Source organism: Nomia melanderi, chromosome 3, assembly GCF_051020985.1.
Source record: "Nomia melanderi isolate GNS246 chromosome 3, iyNomMela1, whole genome shotgun sequence".
NCBI classification, from domain to species: domain Eukaryota; kingdom Metazoa; phylum Arthropoda; class Insecta; order Hymenoptera; family Halictidae; genus Nomia; species Nomia melanderi.
Genome location: NC_135001.1, coordinates 7,441,857 through 7,462,455, shown reverse-complemented (window position 1 = coordinate 7,462,455; position 20,599 = coordinate 7,441,857). Strand labels below are relative to the sequence as shown.

At 40.3% G+C, this 20,599-nt stretch overlaps 1 protein-coding gene across 6 annotated transcripts in view; it reads left to right on the top strand.

The window, feature by feature from the left end:
• LOC116431418 (glycogen synthase kinase-3 beta) overlaps window positions 1–20,599 on the top strand; it is a 106,419-nt gene that overhangs the window by 4,082 nt on the left and 81,738 nt on the right. Inside the window, exon 1 of one of the 6 annotated variants that reach the window (XM_076365923.1) lies at window positions 297–410. The exons of 4 other annotated variants lie outside the window; for them this stretch is intronic. In XM_076365923.1, the coding sequence (XP_076222038.1) occupies window positions 380–410 (31 nt within the window). In that variant the 5' untranslated portion in view covers window positions 297–379. Of the gene's footprint in view, window positions 1–296; window positions 411–20,599 lie in introns of those variants that run through there. One more of the 6 variants, XM_076365924.1, reaches the window with a different exon arrangement.

Sequence of the window (20,599 nt, the reverse complement as noted above, 5' to 3'; positions counted from 1 at the left end):
GTCACAATAACCGAACGATATTATCGTTGTATCAGCTATCAATAAGTCGTCGTCTTCTGTATATTCCTAAGTAGCATCTCTAGCCTTAACCTCTAGTCACAGCTTTTACTCGGGACTCTCGCCCTACTCCCTTCCTGTTTCTCCTCGGCACCCGCCCCTCCCCTGTCGTCCGTTCGCTGGTCGGTTCTCCCTCCGTATCGTCTCGCTCTCGCCACCGAGCGTAGCCCGCCCCACCACTCGCGGCGATCTATTCCCCTACCGCGGCGGTCCTTCTCTCGCCGTCCTCGGTCGTTCGCTCGCTCGCTCGCTCGGCCTGTCCGTCTCCGAATGCAGAGCTGTGCGTCTGCGTGCGAGTGCCTGGGTTACTCTTGGGAAGGCGATGGAGCGGCTGCCCGAGGAAGAGGAGGAGGGTAGGGGGGAAAACGATTATTTCTTTTTCAACCGATGCCCGCCGCTTTGGACCTCCACCATCATCCCGTCATCCGCGATTCTCTCGGTTTTAGCGGCTTTTTCGGTACGGCCGAATTCGATGTTTGCGCGGATACGCGTGTCGCCGTTGTCGTCGCGTACGCCGCGGTTCTAGTGCCGGACGACGAAGCATCGTTCCCCACGAACTCAGTGAAAACTCGACGCCGCTCGCCACCGACCGGAACGAGACGCTTCACGGTCCTGCCAGCCAGTAATTCGTCGACAGTTTCACTTTTCTAGATTCATTTATTTTTCTCGTTTCTTTTTGCAACCGTTTTTCTCTTTTTTTTTTTCTTTGGTCGTTTCTCGCCGAGAAGGAGAATGTTCCCTCAAGACTGTGATACCCGTCGATTCTCGCACGAGATGAAAGTATTCTGCTCGTCGGGACCAGGCTGCGTGCGGCCACACGACGCAGCGCACGGTGAACGGTAAACATTGCATTCGGCCGACACCGCTAGCAACCCCTGCGGAGAGAATTTTGGTTTGACCGTGCCCCTGGTTAAGCTGGGCGACCACTCGAGTGTGGGACTAACGCGAGCTACTCTCGAGAGCATTTTTCGTAAATGGACACTGCGTTGGAGTGTTTGACACGTTCGAGACCGGTAACGTAATTCTACGTCCTTTGAAGTTCCTTAGTTAAATACTGTAGTCCTGCGTCAGTCTTCGTTGTTCCTGTCACGTGGTCCAACGTGAATTTATATCTATTAGAAGAGATTCGCTTAATCTTTCATTTCGAAATCTGTTGCTAAAATAATTAAAATCCGCACGTTCGAATAGCAGACGCTCGCATTCGGCTGTACAGTTTGTAGTGACCTCTGCGAAGAGTGTCTACCTAAATTGTAAGATTGAATCGATGAAGTTTTCCATAGTAATCATTCACGTTTTTCTATTTGCTGCCTTATTGGCCTCCAAATATTTCGAACGTTTCAAACTTTACGAATATATATTCCAGTTTCCATCGAGATTGCAATTTAAATAGCGAACGGAAATTACTTTCTCCGTGTGGCTAATGTATTTGTACCGCGAAGCATCGCCGTTTCTTTGTGACGAGTATACTCGTCGATCGGAGCCAACTGGCGAAGAGCATTGTCCAACCGGATGTACCTTGAAGGCAGTGTCCATTGAAATGTTGCGGAGAGTAGCGAGTCCCGATAATTTCACGCTCGAGTAGCCGCGCACCCTTACGCCCTGTTCTTTTAACCCCAGTATCCTCAGCTCGAAGGGGATGCATGCAAGTGTTCCTTCTTCCTCGGAGTGCGATCAGTTGTGTCGAGTGAGCTGTGCAACTTGTTTGACCCAAACGAACTCTAACCGTTAGAATACAGTGCTCTCGCATGTTTAGAGTCTAGCTTTGTCCTTGTTGTCCGTTGCATGGGCTGGAGTTTCCTTAGTTTAGAAACCTTCGACCATTATCGATGAACTGTCCGAAGGCTGCGCGAGATTTGCGGACTGCGGATCCTCGCGCGGACGGAAATCTCGTTCAAGCGGAGCTCCTTTATCTCGCCCGTAGACGAGAAGAAGTCGAATAAACTGAATTCGGGTGACAACTCGCTGGTCAGGCTCGGAAATGAATTTTCACGGTGACTCATCGAACGAACCATTGATCGAGCGAGGTCAATCAAGTCACAGGGCGAGTCGGATGGAAATAAGAATTCAATTTGCATTTGTTGTGTCGTAGATTTTATTTATTTCTCACGTTCCGCTTATTATTTGCGAAAGAAAGATCGGAAAAGTCATTTCCGCTTCTTGTTATCGAGTTTTAGTGTCTTTATTACTCGGATTCCATGAAGGTCTATATGAAACGACGATGTTGAGACAGTAACAGCTATGCAGGATTGCAATATTTCATTCTCTATTTTATTCAATAGTATATACTCTCATTTCGTGAGATTTCTACTAGTTTCAATTTGACGGTCATCGTGCCGAAGTTCGTTAACACTGGGTTTACAGACATTTACTGTGCGGTTTATTGGATTGTTCCTCGATAAATTGATAATCGTTCATTTAGACCTTGGAAGTTATATATTTGAAAACAGACGATTAAAATACACATTCGTATGATCAGACCGTTCAAAATCAAGGTAAACATTTACGAAATACCGCTCTCAAAGCTCAATACGCGTCAGATTGACGCGTACCGTAAACCCAGCGTTGAACGTCCTTGCATTCTCAAAATTGCCGCATAAAATCCGCAGTCCAGCGACCAGTTGTCTCGTCGGCTAGTTCAAGATCGATTTGTCGACGTTCCGCAGAAGAATGGAGCATTCGTCGACCGTTAGTTCAGGGACAATTTAATCGCACGCTTGAAACGCATACTTAAGTTTTGATTCGATGGTCAACTCCGAAACCTAGCTTTCGCTTCGCGCGGTATCACGCGAGGCGCTGGAGAACGAACCATCGATCGGCGAAAGCAAATTAAACAATGAAATTGAACGTTCCCCGTTGTTCGTTGAAACTAGTCGGCGTTCGTTGAACACGAAGAAGGAAGTCGCTTCGATCGCGTTACCGATTCCTCTGCGTTTAGGAGAGGTAGACAGTTTAGAGCTGTTCATTTGGAACAAGTGTCTTTATCTTTTTTCGCTAAACGCGAAGAGTCGTTTCTTCATGGAGAAACACCGACGGCAACAACAGTACCCGTTGAGAAATAGGATTTTCTACATCGGCCGGTTGGCTTGCGCAAGTATTGAGCGTTATCGCGCAGGAAGACGAGAAGTTTGAAGTATCGTTCAGAAATAGCATCCGCCACTGTTTATCTAACGCAGTTTATTCTTAGGCGCACGAAACGTTTCAATATTCATAATCTCGCTATTGGCGAACCATCGGGGACAATGTTCACTGAATTGCGCATACCAATTCAATCGAGATCGACGTTCGTTCGCATCTTGCGCGAAGGAGCAGATCGCACTCGCGGATTATCCTCTTTTTAGGAACGATTGTCCGAGACAATCACCAGCACTGAATATATCAAAGTCTATACTTTAATCCCCGCCGTATCTCCTCTAGTCTCCGATGACGAAACATCGCTGATCGCAGACGATCGCGTGTGTTCACCGTCTCCGTTTCTTTGTTCTTCGAACGAAAGTACATACTTACATACCACGACTCGACACCGTTGGTTCAGGATCCTCGCGTTATCTGCTTCTAGAGGGCAAATATTTTTCGCGGGGCTGGAGATATCGATGCTATCGAATAAAAGAAGGTTAGAAACGATAAGGCTGATTATTCAGTCGAAGACTGAATGTAGATTCTCCGCGTGTTCCCAGTAAACAATGCGAAACTGGAAATATCGATAATCTTAATACCTTGACGCTCACTTTGAAATTGGCGATGAACAATAAAAGCGATTCCTTTTTTTCTCGTTAATCGATTCTTGGGGAGTTCGATCAAGATTTCATACTTAGAATAAAATTATTATATTTTGTTATTTATAATACTAAGAATGTATTCCCGTCGTTTGCACCTACAAGCAGATGTTACTCGGTAAAAGAAAATTTCGATCGTGAATTCGATTTCGAATGCGAATACGTAGAACGCAGGTACAGTTTTGTTCGTAGCATTCCTGAGGAACGGCGCGTTGCGTGGCGTCGAACGATCCTGCGGTGTATCATCTGCCTGAAATTTGGGATACGCCCTTCCAGTCCCTTCCGAGAGTCCAGGTATATCTGCTCCGTTCCCGGAGCTCAATAAAAGCAATCCATAACTCTGCAGGGAAAGGAAAATCTTGGGGTTCCTCGGCCGCCGCGTTGCCAACTTCTAACGGGATTCGTAAAATTGTAATTCCCTTCGCTTGACCGGCTTCCAGGAAAAAAGAAAGAAAAAAGAAAAAGGTCGTATCCTGGGTTTTCCTACTAGAAGCCGTTGAAGATGAAAGACGTAGAATTTTCCCCGGTGTGTTTGCTTTAGCGTTCGACGGAAGAATATTTCGAATTAACGGAAGTTCTTTAGATATATCATCTCACGCGGAATCATCTCGAATCGGCGTAGAAACACGAAAGAAACGTTCATTTCGATTTCAAAGTGAACTGTAATCGCGTTCCGCTGGTGCTTAGATTACTATGAAATTGAAGACGAAGATGAAATTGTAGTCAAGAGAGAACATTTCGAAATGCCCCAGAATGAAACTTAATATATTAATGCTTCGTGGCGAAGAAAGAGGTTATCCTGGAAGCGTTGGAAAGTCTGGGAAATCGAATCGTCTAGTTGAAACGGATAAAAAGCTTTTCTGGGAGCGTCGGGAGCCTTGAAGAACTGTGTAGATTAATTGAAACGACGATACAGATTTTCTGGAAGCGTTGGGAAGTCTGGAAAATCGAATGGATTGGTAGAAACAAAGCAATAGATTTTCTGGAGTCGTCGGAGAGCCTGAAAATCGCATCGTTCAGTTGAAAATACGAAGAGATTTCCTAGAAGAATTAGCACAAGAACCGTACCATTCAAAACGACCTATTTCAGTTTCCTTATTTCTCAATTACTGATACCACGAAAACCTTAAACTCTATTAACGATTTGAAAAGCAAGTAGTTTCACTCAAATACTACAGTGAACATCCAAAAATAATAGAAAATAGATTTCCTGCAATCTTCAATGCTCCAATTGAGAAGTCTAAAAAGATCAACTCGAATAAGTCGAGAATACATGGCCCACATTTTTAAAAAGAATTATTACATTATAAATATGATTGATGCCTAACAAAATAAAAATATATTTATGAAAATAAATGTACATATATAAGAATAAGAATATTTGAACAGCAATAGTTAAAAATTGAAAGTATTTGACGATCTTGACCAGTTAGCTGTCGCGACCTCTTTGAAAATTGTGCCTAAAATGTGTCGCAAAATGCAAGATACAGCTGTGTTTGTCGAGTACATTCGTCATACCACGAAACCTAGCTGTTACTTCATGACGAGTATATTCGTCAAAAACAGTTATCTTAATGAAATTGAACCATCTCACCCGGAGTTAGCCTACGACCAGTCCAATAAAAACCGTCGAAAAATGCATGTTTTCGTGGTGACGAATGACGAAGGTCAGAGATGCCGGTTATCGGTGCAGCCAATAATGTAGCCGAGCGAAGGACGCGCGGATGCGATTTATATAAACGTTACGAACGTAATAAGCGAGGTTCGGCCGTTCGGACAATTAACGCGCCATTGTTCAATGCCGAAGACGCGCGATGTTGAATGCGGGCTTTCGCCTATATCGGCTGCGCTCGAAATAAAGAGCCTTCGGGGTTCGTCAATCGACGAACGGGACGGCCGATTATCGACGTCGCGTCGCGTCGCGTTCGTTCGTCCGATCGAGAAAGAGAGCTGCCTTACGCGCATCGGATTTTTGGCGGGCGCGTGAAACCACGCGACCCCCGATCATCAGACGAGCTGGCACGTCAATTTTCTGCCAGCGTCGACGATTCGTCGTCACCTTCGCCGCGACCACCACCATCGACGAATTACGAACCACCGAATCGGATTAACTTCGATCTTCCTTCGCACCCGGTATACGCCACATCGTTACCTAATCAATACACGTAATTGCATAAACGAATCCGCCGTGACGGACGATGATTACCCTGCCGGTTTCCCTTGGCGCTGTTGATTAACGATTAACCGTCGTTAATGATGATTTTCGGTTGGCTTTGGTCGCCGTTGCAATTCTAGTTTCTGTTATCTGTTTGTTGGTTACTTATGCGAAAGGGTAGCTTTCTTCGCGTAGAATCAGATTTTAATGTACGCGGACGATCGAGAGATATGGGATTTCATGCGGAAATTATAGTGATCGACTGTAGGAATTACTTCACTCGTTAATCGCCGTGTCACTCACTGACGACCGACACTTCTGAATTATTTGAAAACAATCGTAACACGCGAGACAACCGATGTCGAATTAATAACGTAACTAAGCTGATAATGGTGTTCAAGGATATTAACGCCGAATAATTAATTATTGTCCCTACGTTTCCCTGCTACAAAAGAATAACTCTACGGAAAACGGTGAAGACTTTCGTGGCGTTTAACGTGCTAATAGAAGGAAGTAAAAATTAGTAAGTCTGTGTTGAGGTGTTCTGTTAAGAAACAGTAGCTTTGCGAGCGCTTGTTTCGATAGGATTAAAGGAGCAACGAAGGAAGTTTGAATTGTTGGAAATCTATAGATTACAGATAGAAATAGATGAAACTTAGAGTTTTAACCCTTTGCAGACGAACGTCGCCATTTTGCTGAGATTAAACTTCCATGTTTGGAATACCAAGTTGCCAACAGATGATATAACTATTCGAACAGCATGACATCAGTACACAGTTTCCTTGTTCTCTATGATTTAAGCATTCAATGTTTAATTTAGCAGAATCTGCAAAAGGTTTTGTATACTTTCAACAATCTTCTTCCGTAAAGGGTTAATATTGTGAGAAACTGGGATCGTGATGATTATTAACTATTTTAAATGATTCTAGGGGGTAATCACCATATAGATTTAACATGCTGAAATCACTTATCGTTAGGAAATTACCAAACGATGCAGGTAATAGGGGATCCTTATTGAATCAGGGACTCTAGACGAATTCTCCGAAGTCCCGGAGACATTCCTATCCGAGACCTGTTCGATCGTAAAACCGTTCTCCACGGTGGAAATCCTATTCAAATGTAACACCCGTATCCGTGGTTACTGCGGGAGGCCCGCTGGGACAGGCTGGTAGGTCGTTCGGTGGTCGTCAATTATTCTTCGCCATTTTCTCCACGCACGAATTTCCCCTGAATAAAACATGCCGCTCTTCTGGGAGTGTCCACTCGAAAGAGCAGAAAATTGCGAGGCAACTTTCGATTACAAACAGATACCCGCAATTCTGTTAGTTTCTCGGTGACCGCGTTTGACGAGAAACAGTCGCGTTGCTTCTCTATATCCTCGTCGTGAGCTTGTTTCACGGACAACTCGAAAATGCATTGTGCGTTTGACACGAAAGTGTTTATAATTCGACAGACCAATTATCTGAATTATTGAAATGATAAAAGATGCTTCTCTGAGAAATTACTAGAAACAATTGATTCACTACGCAAACTGAGTCACAAGTCAATTAAAATCTCAATAGCTGCATTCTTAGTGTTCCTATAGAAAAATGTGCAAAAGTCAATTTAACTGCTCGGTAGTTTCAATGTTAACACTGGAATTATTGAAAGGGGCAAATGCTTCTCCAAGAAATCCCTAAAGAAATTGATTTACTGCTACGCAAACTTAGTCAACCCAATTAAAATCTCAATACGTATATTCTTAGAGTTCCTACACAAAAGTCAATTTGACTGCTCGACAGATCCGGTGTCAACACCAGAACCATCGAATTGGTCAAATTTAGCCATCCTTGAATTCTTCTTTCCTAGTTATTAAAAAAATAACAGATGCTTCCTGAGAGATGACTAAAGAAATTGATTCACTACCAGCCAAACTGCGTCACAACTCGATTAAAATATCAATACCTACAATTTCAGAGTTCTTACAGAAAAATTGACAAAAGTTAGCTTCACTTTTTAGTTTTATTGGTAAGGGGTGAAACGATACCATTAGCCCTTAACCTTGTTCCCGGTGAACGGTAAAAGCCGGAGACCGGCGTTTCGGTTTAGGAAACGGTGGGAAAGTCGCGGGGCAGGCTGATTTTAAAAAATTCATAGCCTCCGGCGGAGCTGCGGGCGCATCAGCTCGAAATGATCGCATGACACATTCATGGGCGGTACGGTGGCCCGCGCGCGCCACCCGCCAGGAAACTGGGTCAATATCCTGGCGTGTCGCGTTGACACGCGTCGTTCGCACCCGCCGCGAGCCGAACAAAAGCGAAATAAAACAGGAAGTTTCCACGGCGGCGCACGGTGTCGGGCCGGCTGTCATCCGTCGCCTTGCCCGAGCTTTAATGAGAATTTCAAATTAGCCCGCGACCCGTCATCGGCGGTCCGCACTTCCGCGGTATCATCGCGTGCAACCCCGGCGATGGCGTCATCAACAGCTACTCGATCGAACTCCATCCGAAGCAACTGCGCACTCAGACGATCAAAAATTTCTTTGCCTTTCCCTCGATACTTGTACAACTGCGAATTCTGAATTGATCGTGAATTTTGGCGGTTTCTAATGTAGCCTTTTATTTATTTGTGGATTAGTCCTACGCAATTGGGGTTGAAATGCAGAGGAGCAGGAAGTAGGTTGCTGGCAACGAGGCCATTACTGTCACCGCGTTTGTTTATTATTCGATTGAAAACAGTGGATTGATTGATAATTACTTCAGTTGTAGAACAAATATTTGTTAATCGTGCGTTTTAGCCGTTACTAACGGTGAATCTTTAGAATCAGTCAATTATGGGCTTCTGGCGTTTCTGCACTTTAGATGTTATCGATGTTGTACTTTTGTTGTTACTTAATTATGAGTTTTCAACGTTTTTGTACTTTGGGAATTATTATTGTTGAATCCTCGTTATTAGTTGATTATAGATTTTACGCTTTCGCAGTGGGCACGCGTAATTCTTCATTTTCCAATCGATCAACTTGGCTCAAACTCCAACCGAAATTTCAACGCTTTAGCTTCAGAATTGAATTTCTGAGGCACGCACGATTACGTTCAATTAAAAGAAATTCAATCGTAACTAGGAAGTCTAAATTGTTCAAATCCTCCCTACCACCGCAACTCTGAAATCTAAGTAAAAACCACTTTACAGTTGACCATGAGCGTGTACCTTAATCTTTCGTAGCACGAATCGTTAAATCGTCTGTTCCCTTCATTTTCTTTCGCCCATTTCAGTTTATATGAATACTTATATTGTTCACTTGAAATAATTGATCTTGTAACTTCTTTACCTTCGTCTTATAATCAATTATCTTTCTGGTTACGGTAAAGATAGTCGTGCATAAAGTACCGGTACGTTTAGTATTAAATTGTATTCAAAATTTGTATCGCGAGTGTAACACGTTATTGCGAGGCAAAGAGTTAATCAAAAATGAAAAATGAAAACTGTCGAGGGGTTGTTTCCCAGGAATTTCCGCCCTCTCGAATCTTCTCTCGAATACCGTGGTGATCTGGAATCGTCGTCGCGACGCTGCCTGACCCAGTTCCTCCCGGCGTAGCGTGTATATTATTCAGAAGCTTTTTGAAAAAGGCTCGGTCGTCTCGTAGCTGGTCGCCACGGTGTTTTCCGTCGACGACGAAGTAGCTGATGCCGCGCTCGAGGCTGACGGCGGTCGTTCCCGTCTCCGGGGAGACGGTCGATCACGTTACCTGCTCACGTGTCGCTATCCGGGTCAATATTCCTGCGTGATATTGACCCTTCGCGCACGAGAATTGTTTAAACTTCTGAAAACCTTTGTCACGAAAAAGCTGAGATTCATTCGCAGCTTTAGAATTTAGATATTAAAGCTTGAAGTCTCCGTTATGGCGGCATTTGACTGTAAGCAGTTAAATTGCGAATTCTCGTGGGTGTCGAGCTTAACACATACGCGACGATTGTTAAATTTGTAATGTCTTTACTGTGGACAGTGTTTTCCTTTATCCCTTGATCTATAATTTATTTTTTAACCGTGATCGATACAACTACACTTTATTGTTAATAATTTATTAAGAAAACGAATGTTGATGCTTATTGTATGCCTACGATTATCACAAATGGTCACGATTGTTAATATTATAGTAGTATAATATAGTATAATAATATATCTAACACGATATATAGATGGTAATATTTTTTTTATATTTTTAAAGAACAAATAACATTTAGACTCCTCAAATTCAGTTAAAAATTTTAATTACAAGTTTGACATGGCATTGTAGGTTGAAATTTGTACACATTTCAAATATAATGAATAAAGCAGACAAAGCTTTTTACATAGATGTTTATATGTGTGTGATCTTTTGATATAGTTAAAGCGAAAATAATCACGCGCCAAATATATGTTAATGTTATCATAGCAACGGTAATCGAGAGCGTTACACGTATGTGTCGCGTGATCGCGAATGTGTTAACCCTTTGCACTCGAGAGGCGACTCTCGTTCGCCACTCGATTCGATATAGTAAAATGACGAGGTTCAATATTTAACGTGTTCCATGCCACCGTAAATTTCATTTACATTTTGCTTGAGATAAGTCGGTGAGAGATGGTCCACTTTTTAAAGAACTCTTGCATCATAAATATCATTAATAACCGATGAAAAGAAAATATATTTTATAAAAGTAAATACATAGAAGAAGAATAATTAAATAAGCCTTTGTGCAAGATTCAGTATACCACTGAGAGCAATAGAAAATATTTAATCAAAGAAACTAAAAAAAAAATATTGTTACAATTTTTATAAACAGTTTTAGTGTTAACAGTAAACTTTGTATAATGCATCAATATTTCAAACATTGAAATAAAGTAGCTCCGTTCCTCAATTCATGTATAATTTCTGTTTACGTTAGCCATAAAAAAAAGATCCTCAACACTAAACATACCACGATCGGTCAAATGACTGATTTTAAAATTCGATGAACTTTTTCTTTCGTATTTACCTTGTTATCAAATCTTATATTGTCCTAGTAATCAATTTTCGAATTGTTTCTTTCCTATCGTTTCTGTTTTCACTCAGAAAAATTTATCGTTTAATCTCTCTACGTTCATTTTTTATCTAGTTATTCGACCGGTTATGGTAGAAATAGGTGTATATAAAGTGCCGGTACGTTTAGCGTTTATTAAGCGAACAGAATTCACAAAGAAGACACAACGAAGTTAGTTAGAAGATGGTAAAAAGTCATTGAAAATGGCCGACGATCGTGTTATTGATAATTCCTCGGCAAGTATTCCACTATTCTCATTTGGTTTCGAGGTTCGATCAGGCAGGATGAGCCACGTTCGAGCCTGCCCGTGGCTAACGGAATTCCGATCGATGAAAGGATCGCCGTTAGTTGAAGCAAAGGAGTCCTGGGTACTTTCTACGAAAATGGTAGCTCGTTAAATAACGATTAACCCACGCATTATCGAGGGCGAAGTCGTGCTTTGTTTCGACCACGTCATATTTTCGTTTTAACCGTAACACTCCATTATACAACAAATTCTGTACTTTAACCATGATGCTCCTGCATTTGCTTGCAACGACTCGATAATTATAGACACATTTTATTAGGTCAATATCTCTTGAAGCAGTTGCCCAGAATGCAGCATGCCAGCACAACTGGCATTCGAAGTGAAAACGACTAATACGATGCTCTTCAGCGTATATACTTCTTACTATGACTACTACTGTGATCGAGGATCTTCGAAAGTATTCTAATCCTTTCCATTGTGAAGCAAACTTTACACTGAACTCGCTATAGAATAATTAACACTTGGCAACCGCTTAAAAAGACTATGACTATAATCATTCTTATTAACTTCTATTGAACTCATTTCATTGATTTGATTAAGAGCTTCGTTTCTTAAAAGCAACAAAGGCATTTGACGAATTTGCAAATAACCCGAATTCAAGACTTATTAAGTAAGGGAAGATACAATAAACAAAATAAAAGGCAATGCATTGATAAAAGAAAAGCGGTAGATCTCCCCATTCGGTTGGCTAAGTGTTCGCAGTCTTTAATCTTACATTACAACGAAGTGACACGTGGGATAATTATAAGAAACAGAATAAAAATAAAATAAATATACGAACTATTTAGCACTCGCATACTAAAAAAAGAAGGAAACTGTGTGATATATGGTAGCGAGCGTGGTAACATTACCGTGGTTTATATAAAGAAGCAGAAATCAATACTATAGGTGTTGTCATTTAAAATTACGTTTAAAATTAAGTTACGTCGTTATATTTAGAAGCTCGATAACTCTTTTCACTTTCATTTGTTCGATATTTTCTTTAGATCGTTGGATTTTATAGAATACTGCAGATGAGAAGATCGTCGCCGAAACGAAAGTTGGCAGCGACTATGCCAATATGGTCGAATTCATCTTCAAAGGGTTAAGCGATTGTGGAAACGCGAAACTCGAAGCGATCGTCTCGTCTCCTCGCTCGACGAGAATAACGTCGACAGATCCGATTTATAAATAATCGCGCCCGATGACCAGAGAAGTAATTACGTATTGATATCTCGCGGTTGCCAGGCATAATGGAGACAATGGATCGTTTGCATAAAAAGAAGTATCAGCTTTTACCAGGGATTTCGCAAATGAATATTCGGTTCTATGCGCGCAAAGAGCGAAATGTTTACTCTTAGCAAACGGTGTTTATCGAATTTCGAACACGTTGAATGTCAGACGACTTCGCAAAGCAAATTGCACTAAACGAGAAAAGTATAATATCAAATTATTTGATTGAGTGGCTGTATTAAGATTTAATTGAATTAGTTTGCTGAATGTCACGTTAGGAGGTGTTATTCATAATATAAAAATATTTTCAAATAATCATTTAATTGCACGAATCATGGTGACCTCTCAAATTGAAATCTCAAATTGCAATGAAAAACATATTTCTGTTGTCGATTGCCACGTTAAAGTAAATATGGATATATATATATATACTTGTAGAATTCTCATTTGTTTTTAGCGAGTTATCGATACTAGAACCACCGTGCCAAAATTTCCGACGGGTTTCCTCATTTTGCAATTGTTTTCAAAGTATTCAATATTCGAAACGCTTTCGAGAATTAATAGCTTTATCTAAACACTATAACCTAGATTCTAGAATACCGAAATATCTGAAGAAACCGTAGAAAACTATATTACCATAATCTTTGTAAAGATCGCGTATCAACCTAAACAAACGCTCGGTAGTTCTATCGTTAACACATTGTTGATCGGCAATTTTTCGCAAAACCATCCCATGTCACCGGTTATTATTCCATAACTAAATATGAAAGTGAAACAGTCAATCGAATCAATATACTCTATTTATACATAATGAATTGAAATGAAACTTTGCACGTATCCTTTATATAACATCGAATATTTCGCTTTCGCAATATTCTATATTGCCCAGCGTTTCAAGCATTGAAACGGCTAATGCAAGCGCGAACACGAGTTAACTCGTGACCGGTCAACAATCTGTTAATGACAAAGCAAATCTTCCGGGTGCAGTTATGATATAAATCACGGGTTAAACGGTTAATGCTTATAAGCATTGACTTTTTTTTTGTACACACGACCCAACGTTTTCTCGGCATACGCGCCACCCCGTTCCTCGCCGAGCCAGCCAAAAGGATCGATTATCCTTCGTGGCGTGGCTCTGACCTCGGAACAAGTTCGCGCGGATCGACCCGACGCGACGTACGAAACCGTTACCTTTTTTCTTCGCGGGCCACTGAAGAGGTGTCCGTTGATTCGGGGATCGACTCAACGGAAACGATCACGCGGGACGGCCGAGCGAGCGCGAGACGCGACGAATTCGAGCTATTAAAAAGTAATTTGGTCGACGCGATGTTGCTTTTAAATTAACCTCAGGAACTTTCGTCATGCGGACTGTAGGTATCTTTGGCCAATCGGCGCTGGTGTCTTTGAGATATTCATTTGAACGACTCTCGCGATGATGGTATATGTTACATCCTTTTCTATCTTCAAATCACTGCCTTTGAGGCATTAATTCATGGTGTCAAAGGTATCGGAAGGTTCATTTCGTGAAGTAGAATATGATAAAAAAGATTGTTAAGTAACCAGATAAGCAAATTGTTTTTGGATTTCGAACGGAATCTATTATCTATTCGTCGTTCTCGAATTTCTTCGAGTTCTTATCTGTTCATTCTTATTGAACCTAATATAATTAATACCTGAACTATCGAGCAATTAGATCGATTTACGTATAACTACTTATAAAAGTCAGAAGACTTCATTGATTCAGATTTAAAGCTCTTCCCGTCTTTGTATCCGTAATACAAGAAATTATTTTATTTTCTCACTTTCTTCTTCGCGAAAGCATCTCCACGATTTCGATAGTCATGAAATAAAAATAGAATAATTTTCACCTGTACGGTAGTTTTACGGCTAACAGACAGCTTTAAGTAACTGTAAAAACTATTGACACGTTGAACGAGATGTTAGAGAATCTGGGTCGAAGTAGATCCTGCCGTCGGCGTTCAAGGATCAACCATTGAAGGTGGTGACGTCGCGAGACAAATTCATCGACTTGTCCATCACGATATGCGATCAGTCGGGCATTTCGAACAATTCGATAAGCGAGATTCCTCGTGAGCACTCGACGACGTTATTTATCTGGTACGTTCGCGCCTCGCCGCAGATTTATCGTTCGACACTGCGACGCGATGCAACGACGCCGGGATCGACGTGTTCGATACAAAGAAGCGAGACGTTATTGCTTCGACGTTGGTCTAATAACGAATTCCCGCGGGAGAAAAAATTTCTACGTCGATTCGCGACGGAAACATACCTGTTATTATTAACCATTCGCGGATGAATATCGAGATTTTAGCCAGATGAAATTTGCATATTTCGAAGATCAAATTGCAGGCGAATGATTTAATTATTCGCCTAGCAAGAGATCGGTATATAGTTTGCTTTTTTTTCTATTGTCTAAGTAATTGATGTATAATCTAGCTTCATCTGCTGAAGGTTTTGTATACTTCAAAGGGGTTCTATTTACGGACGTTTATTGTAAGCTTCGTTGTACAGTTCCTAGGAAAATAAATGTTCATGTTCATATAGATTTTGGAAATTGGAGCTTCGTTTCTCTAGCAGTCTTTGTTCCATTGAATGTAACAAATCGTCTTCGTAAAATGAAGATGAAATTTAAGAAAAAGTTTCAACTTCCTACATGGTACACTATCAGTAGGACCTTTAGATAAGGACATGGTAGTAATTGAATTTCTTTTACGGAAAGATAAAGAAAGTGTTCATTAGCGAAGGTGTTCGTCTGGTGTTCATCTGACGATTAAGATACGTTTCACCATAATTGCGTCAATCAAATCAACTGAAATTTTATGAACGTTGTTCAGTTAAAGATTAACATCCATAGAATTGACAGGTTGAAGAATATGATTATGTCACAGTATTTCAAGTATCAATATATTGTATAAAATTGAACATTGGATATTAAACTTTGGAATTTTGCTGCACCGAACCAAGTGGCGTAGTATTATTAGCTCAATTATTATATGAGGAAAGGTTTTCATCGTCATCAAAGACAAAGAAGAGATTCAAATAATTTCTCTCAGCTAGGACACCCGATACGTTCCATTGAATTCATCTCTGGAAGCACAACGGTAGACAGTCGCGATCCGAGTTGACCGAAATTCAAACGGAACACGCCGCAATTTTCCATCCGCGGATCGATAAGAATTCCGACTGCAGTCTCAACCCACGACCTTTTCCTTTTATCTCGAAAAACATGGGAGTCTCGCTGTTTAACCCGTTCACGGACAACGTTTGTACACACGGGGGACTGATTCTGTACCCAGCGACCAATATTCTTTCCCAATTTTTGTCATCACTTTTTCTTCTATTTCTTTGGAATTAAAGATAAACCTGAAAAATCCCAACAAGCCTAAAGTACGTGAAAGCTTCAATTTTAACAATGTTACAGTTTCCACGAATGTAATACATCTTAAATTAAAAATCCGAAGCGTACAATCGAAAACACAAATTTACATTGCAAACATAATACAGTTTCCTTTGCTGTTTATACGTTCAATGCCTGTGAATATAATTTCGAATAAAAGTTTCTCTCATTAGTGTTAAATATATTATTATTATTATTATTATTATCATCTGTATCATTATCATCACAATTTTCTTCATTATTATCATGATAAATATTACTATCAATATTACCATTAACTACATATATTACTGTTAAATACACATTATCGCGTTGTTCCTGCAGCGTTTCGTAATTTCGGAAAGGTTAAGAACCACCGAGTTAAAATTCCCTCTCTGATACATATATGATCGATCTCGTAAACTGCTCTAGTGCATTTTTGAAATAGTCTCCGCTAGCGTCTCGTCCCGTTTTGCCGCGAGTTCCCTTATTTTTAAACCGGGCGAAGTATAGAGCAGCGTGCGCGCACAGGAGTACTCTTTCCGAAGCCCTCTCCCCGTTAGACGGCATTTATCGGCTCGGCCACGTACATATATCCTCCGGCGCATATTCATCGCGGACGATTCCTTCCGTCGTTAACGGTGCGTCGTTATCGCGGGGACTTATCTTCTCCCGGGGACCGAGGGCCATTTTTATTATTTTCTCCCGTACGCTCCTCTATAAGCAGGTACTTTCATATATTTTCGCTCCTTCCCCTTGTCTCGCTCTTGCTCGTTCGTATCTTTACCTTTATTATTAGATCTCGGATCTTTCTCTCGTTAGACCGTAGATCTTTACGCAAATTGAAGTTTTTCAGAGTGTGATTAGGAAAATGAAATTACAACAGGAAATTGTCGTTTAGATATATTTCGTGGGAGTTGTATTCTCTGCAATATGCACTTCGGTGCAATATTCAATTGTCCATAAATGCATCGAAATCAGCAGTATTTATCGTATATCATTCAATATTACTTATTTCTTTCTCCTTTGTACGAGTTGTTCAGCGGTCAAAATGGAACATTTCACTTTTATATCTTTTCAAACTTTATGTTGAAACACTTAATTAGATTATTACGCATACAACATATAACTCCATCAAATTTGTCTACTTTCAGTTCTGAGTTGAACTTTGTTGACTCTTCGTTTCGTATAGATTCACTTCAGCAAACGGCTCATACTGTACTCTGACTCTTTATTCATCTGACTTCCTCGAATTCTCAGTAATTTTCTTAAAGCTCTCGTCAGTGTGGATCACAGTTACTGAATTCGTTACTGTAATTATTATTTTTCCTTGCGCTCGGGTCGCCTTCGTTGCAGCCGACTTGGCGCTGCTTTCTGGAAACCGCGCTTCCGATTAATTTCGGAAACGCGAAGACGTGCCCGAGGTTTCCGTGTCTTGGTCAGTCTTGACCGCGAGCCAGGACGCGGAATTTTCTGCCCTCCCCCTCCACCTTGTTTCTGATCGCGTCAATTTACTTTATTCGAGGAGGGAGAGGGAGAGAGAGTTTTCTGTTTAGGTTATCAAATAAATAATTTACAACGCAGACTTATTTTCGGTGCCTGTATCCGCAGATGTGCACATCGAACGATAGCTATCGACACTAGAATTGTGGTCGTTTATTGTACGAGTTCGTTTATAGAAATGTCGGAAATTAACTCGGCAATGTCTCTCGTCGTAAATATTTAGTGACTTCCGATAAAACGTCGATGATCATTTTCACAACAATAGGAAAGATTGAACAGATTCAAGGACAGAACTATTTTATTTCAGTGTTCCGCGTGTTGATGCCATATGTGAAATTTAATATTGAATTTCAACTTTTATCGGTTTTCTGCGTTGGATCGGATGGCGATTGAAAGTCACCGTTCGAGTGCAAACGGTTAACATTAGAATTACAGTCTAACTAACAGTCAATATGACTGGTTTTCATTTTCTTGTTTTTCAATTATTGATTATTGTAAATATCTGAAGTCATTTTGATAGAAATGTAGGTACTCTTGTAGTAGATATTTCTTGTAGGCAGTTTTAGCGTTCGGAGCATCAAAAACAAAGAATTAAAGCACGTAGTCGTATAAATCAAACTCGATTTAAACTTTCACCGAATGACGTTTATAAAATTTCATATCCGGCGAATTTCATAAATCTTGTATTAATAGATTCGATTGTCGCCCGATTTACACACTCGTGACACTATCTTTTACGAAGAATGAAAATGAAGTAATGAAAACGAAATTTCTGAGATTCAAGATATTTAGAAGCTTCAGAGGTTTATAAGTTACAGAAGTTCAAAAAGTTCGCGCTGTAACAATCATATTTTCACAAAATAAAACTTACTGACTACAAAGAAAGAAGTCCTGTAGGTGCAGTTGCAGATGCGTCTTAGAGCATTTACGCAGTACTTTACTAATTAATCAGTGTATTACGTCACATCGTACACATTTGCAGGAAGAATTACTTCAATTAGCACATTTCAACGTTCTCTCAATATGTTCTCTGTTTCTTTAAAGCTCCTCTTTTCATCTAAGTTCAATGGAACTTTTATAAAAATAGTATGCTATTCTCACAAGAAGAAAAGTATACTTACGGTAAGGACAAAGCGACACGAAAAGTTCTAAAGCGAGAGAAAAAGAGAGAGTTCGTCGTGTCAAATTCTCGTCACTTTACCTCGTTAACGACGACGCCGCCTGCAACTATGCGAGGATCTTCTTCTTTCCTCTCCTTTCTTCTCGAGAAAGAGTTCCCGCTCCATTGTTTCTACGCTCGACACCTCGCTAATCTTCCGCGGTCGGCTTCAATTTTCTAACTCTTTATCCGCGTCGTCCAGAAGTCGGAATCTTGAAGCTTCTCCGCCGTTACCCTGAAACATTGTCGCGTTTTCCTTTAATTCTCAAAAGGAAACCTTCTCAACCTGCACACACTGATTTTGATGACACTCCTGTGAAACATAATTCTCAAGAAAATATTTGACACGTATTTCTTCTTATCTTTTCGATGAAAATAAAGTGGAAACATAATTGAAGTCTCCTAACATCAACGTTTCATGTTCTTGACAAATCTGCAAATGTCAGTAACGCATGAATCATGTATTAAAAGTGATTACATATTGAACAGGAAGATTACCTGGTAGCCGTTAATACGATTGTGAGTTAATTTTAATACGCCTCGATTACGGTTAACTGTAATTACCTCGATTATTAATTTGTAGGTCAACGGGCATTAGATAGTGGAACTTTATACGCGAATGATATCTAAGAATCCTCTGTAATTAAGAGAAGTTTCGTTAAGAATTCGATATAGATTAACGTAACACATTCACGTTCGACGTAAGTGTGAGCGGTTTAACGATCGCGTAAAATTAAAATGTAAATAACGTAATTTTCCAATTAACTCGACTGGAAAAACTCGACTTTGCATTGGTCTAATCACGCGTTGTAGCCTCCCGTGGACGTGTAGGCAGATCGCGCTGTGCTCAGCTCTAGTTTCAAGGCGAGAGAAGACGAATCACGCGTGTCCTGACTCATAGAAAATTATTGTTGCTCGCGAAACGTTACTTTGTCGCGCGACGAGAGACTTCGAAATTGTTATTCACGAGCTCTCCTTTGTGTTTGCGCAAGGGGAAGTCTTCAAACATCTTGGGAATACTTGTTCGCAGTTTTCGACGAGAAACAATACGCTTGATTTCCGTCGTGCACCGATTTTTAATTTTAACCTCTTGCGCTGGAGATTAATTCAGAGATTTGGCAAAGTCTCGCTTGAACAATTCTGTTTTTAACTGTTTCACGTAGATATGTACATTAATCCGGTTTCTTAATAATTTGGTGAAGAGTGACGAGTTTCAAAACAACCTAGTATGTGCAGTGCAACAAGAGTATCGGTGTATGTCATTAGTAATTTTGGAACAAAAACATTGTGTGTGGTACGTCTTTCCAGCAGTGGATGTTGAAATCGGTTAATTTACATTAGTTGATTGCTTCCAAAAGACGATATATCTGATTCTGCTCGTGCTACACTTTTTAATGACGAATTATATTGTTATTGATAATAAAGTCATTCTCACGATACGAAATATTTCGTCACGGTCAACCCTGCATAGTCAACAATATTTTCCATTACAAACGTTCATTATTTTCTGAGGAAACATTGACAATTCTTTCATCTTTTATAAATTAAGGGACAAGACTGTTTTATTTCTATGTTTCATGTGTTGATACCTTATTCAACATCCAATATTCAATCTATAATTTCACAATTTTGCTGTGTTGAATCAAATGACGACTGAGAATCGTCATTCGAGTGCAATGGGGTAAGAAACGAACTTTTCTAATATATACAATTTTTTAAAATATTCGAAGCTTTTAGCAGATAAAGTTAAATTATATATCAATCTCTCAATTACTAGAAAAAACGAGAACTCTGATCCAATCTCTTCTTATCTGAATAATTAAATTATTCGTTCGCAATATTCTGTTCCAAATATGAACGTTCGATGTTCAAATGACCTCATTCGTTTTCAGAGGGCGAATAGTCGGTAATTTATTCGTGTGATTACGTACACGTGCAATTATAACGCGAACGCAGTTGAAAGTACGCTTAAAATTCGACGCGGTATCCCCTCGTAAAA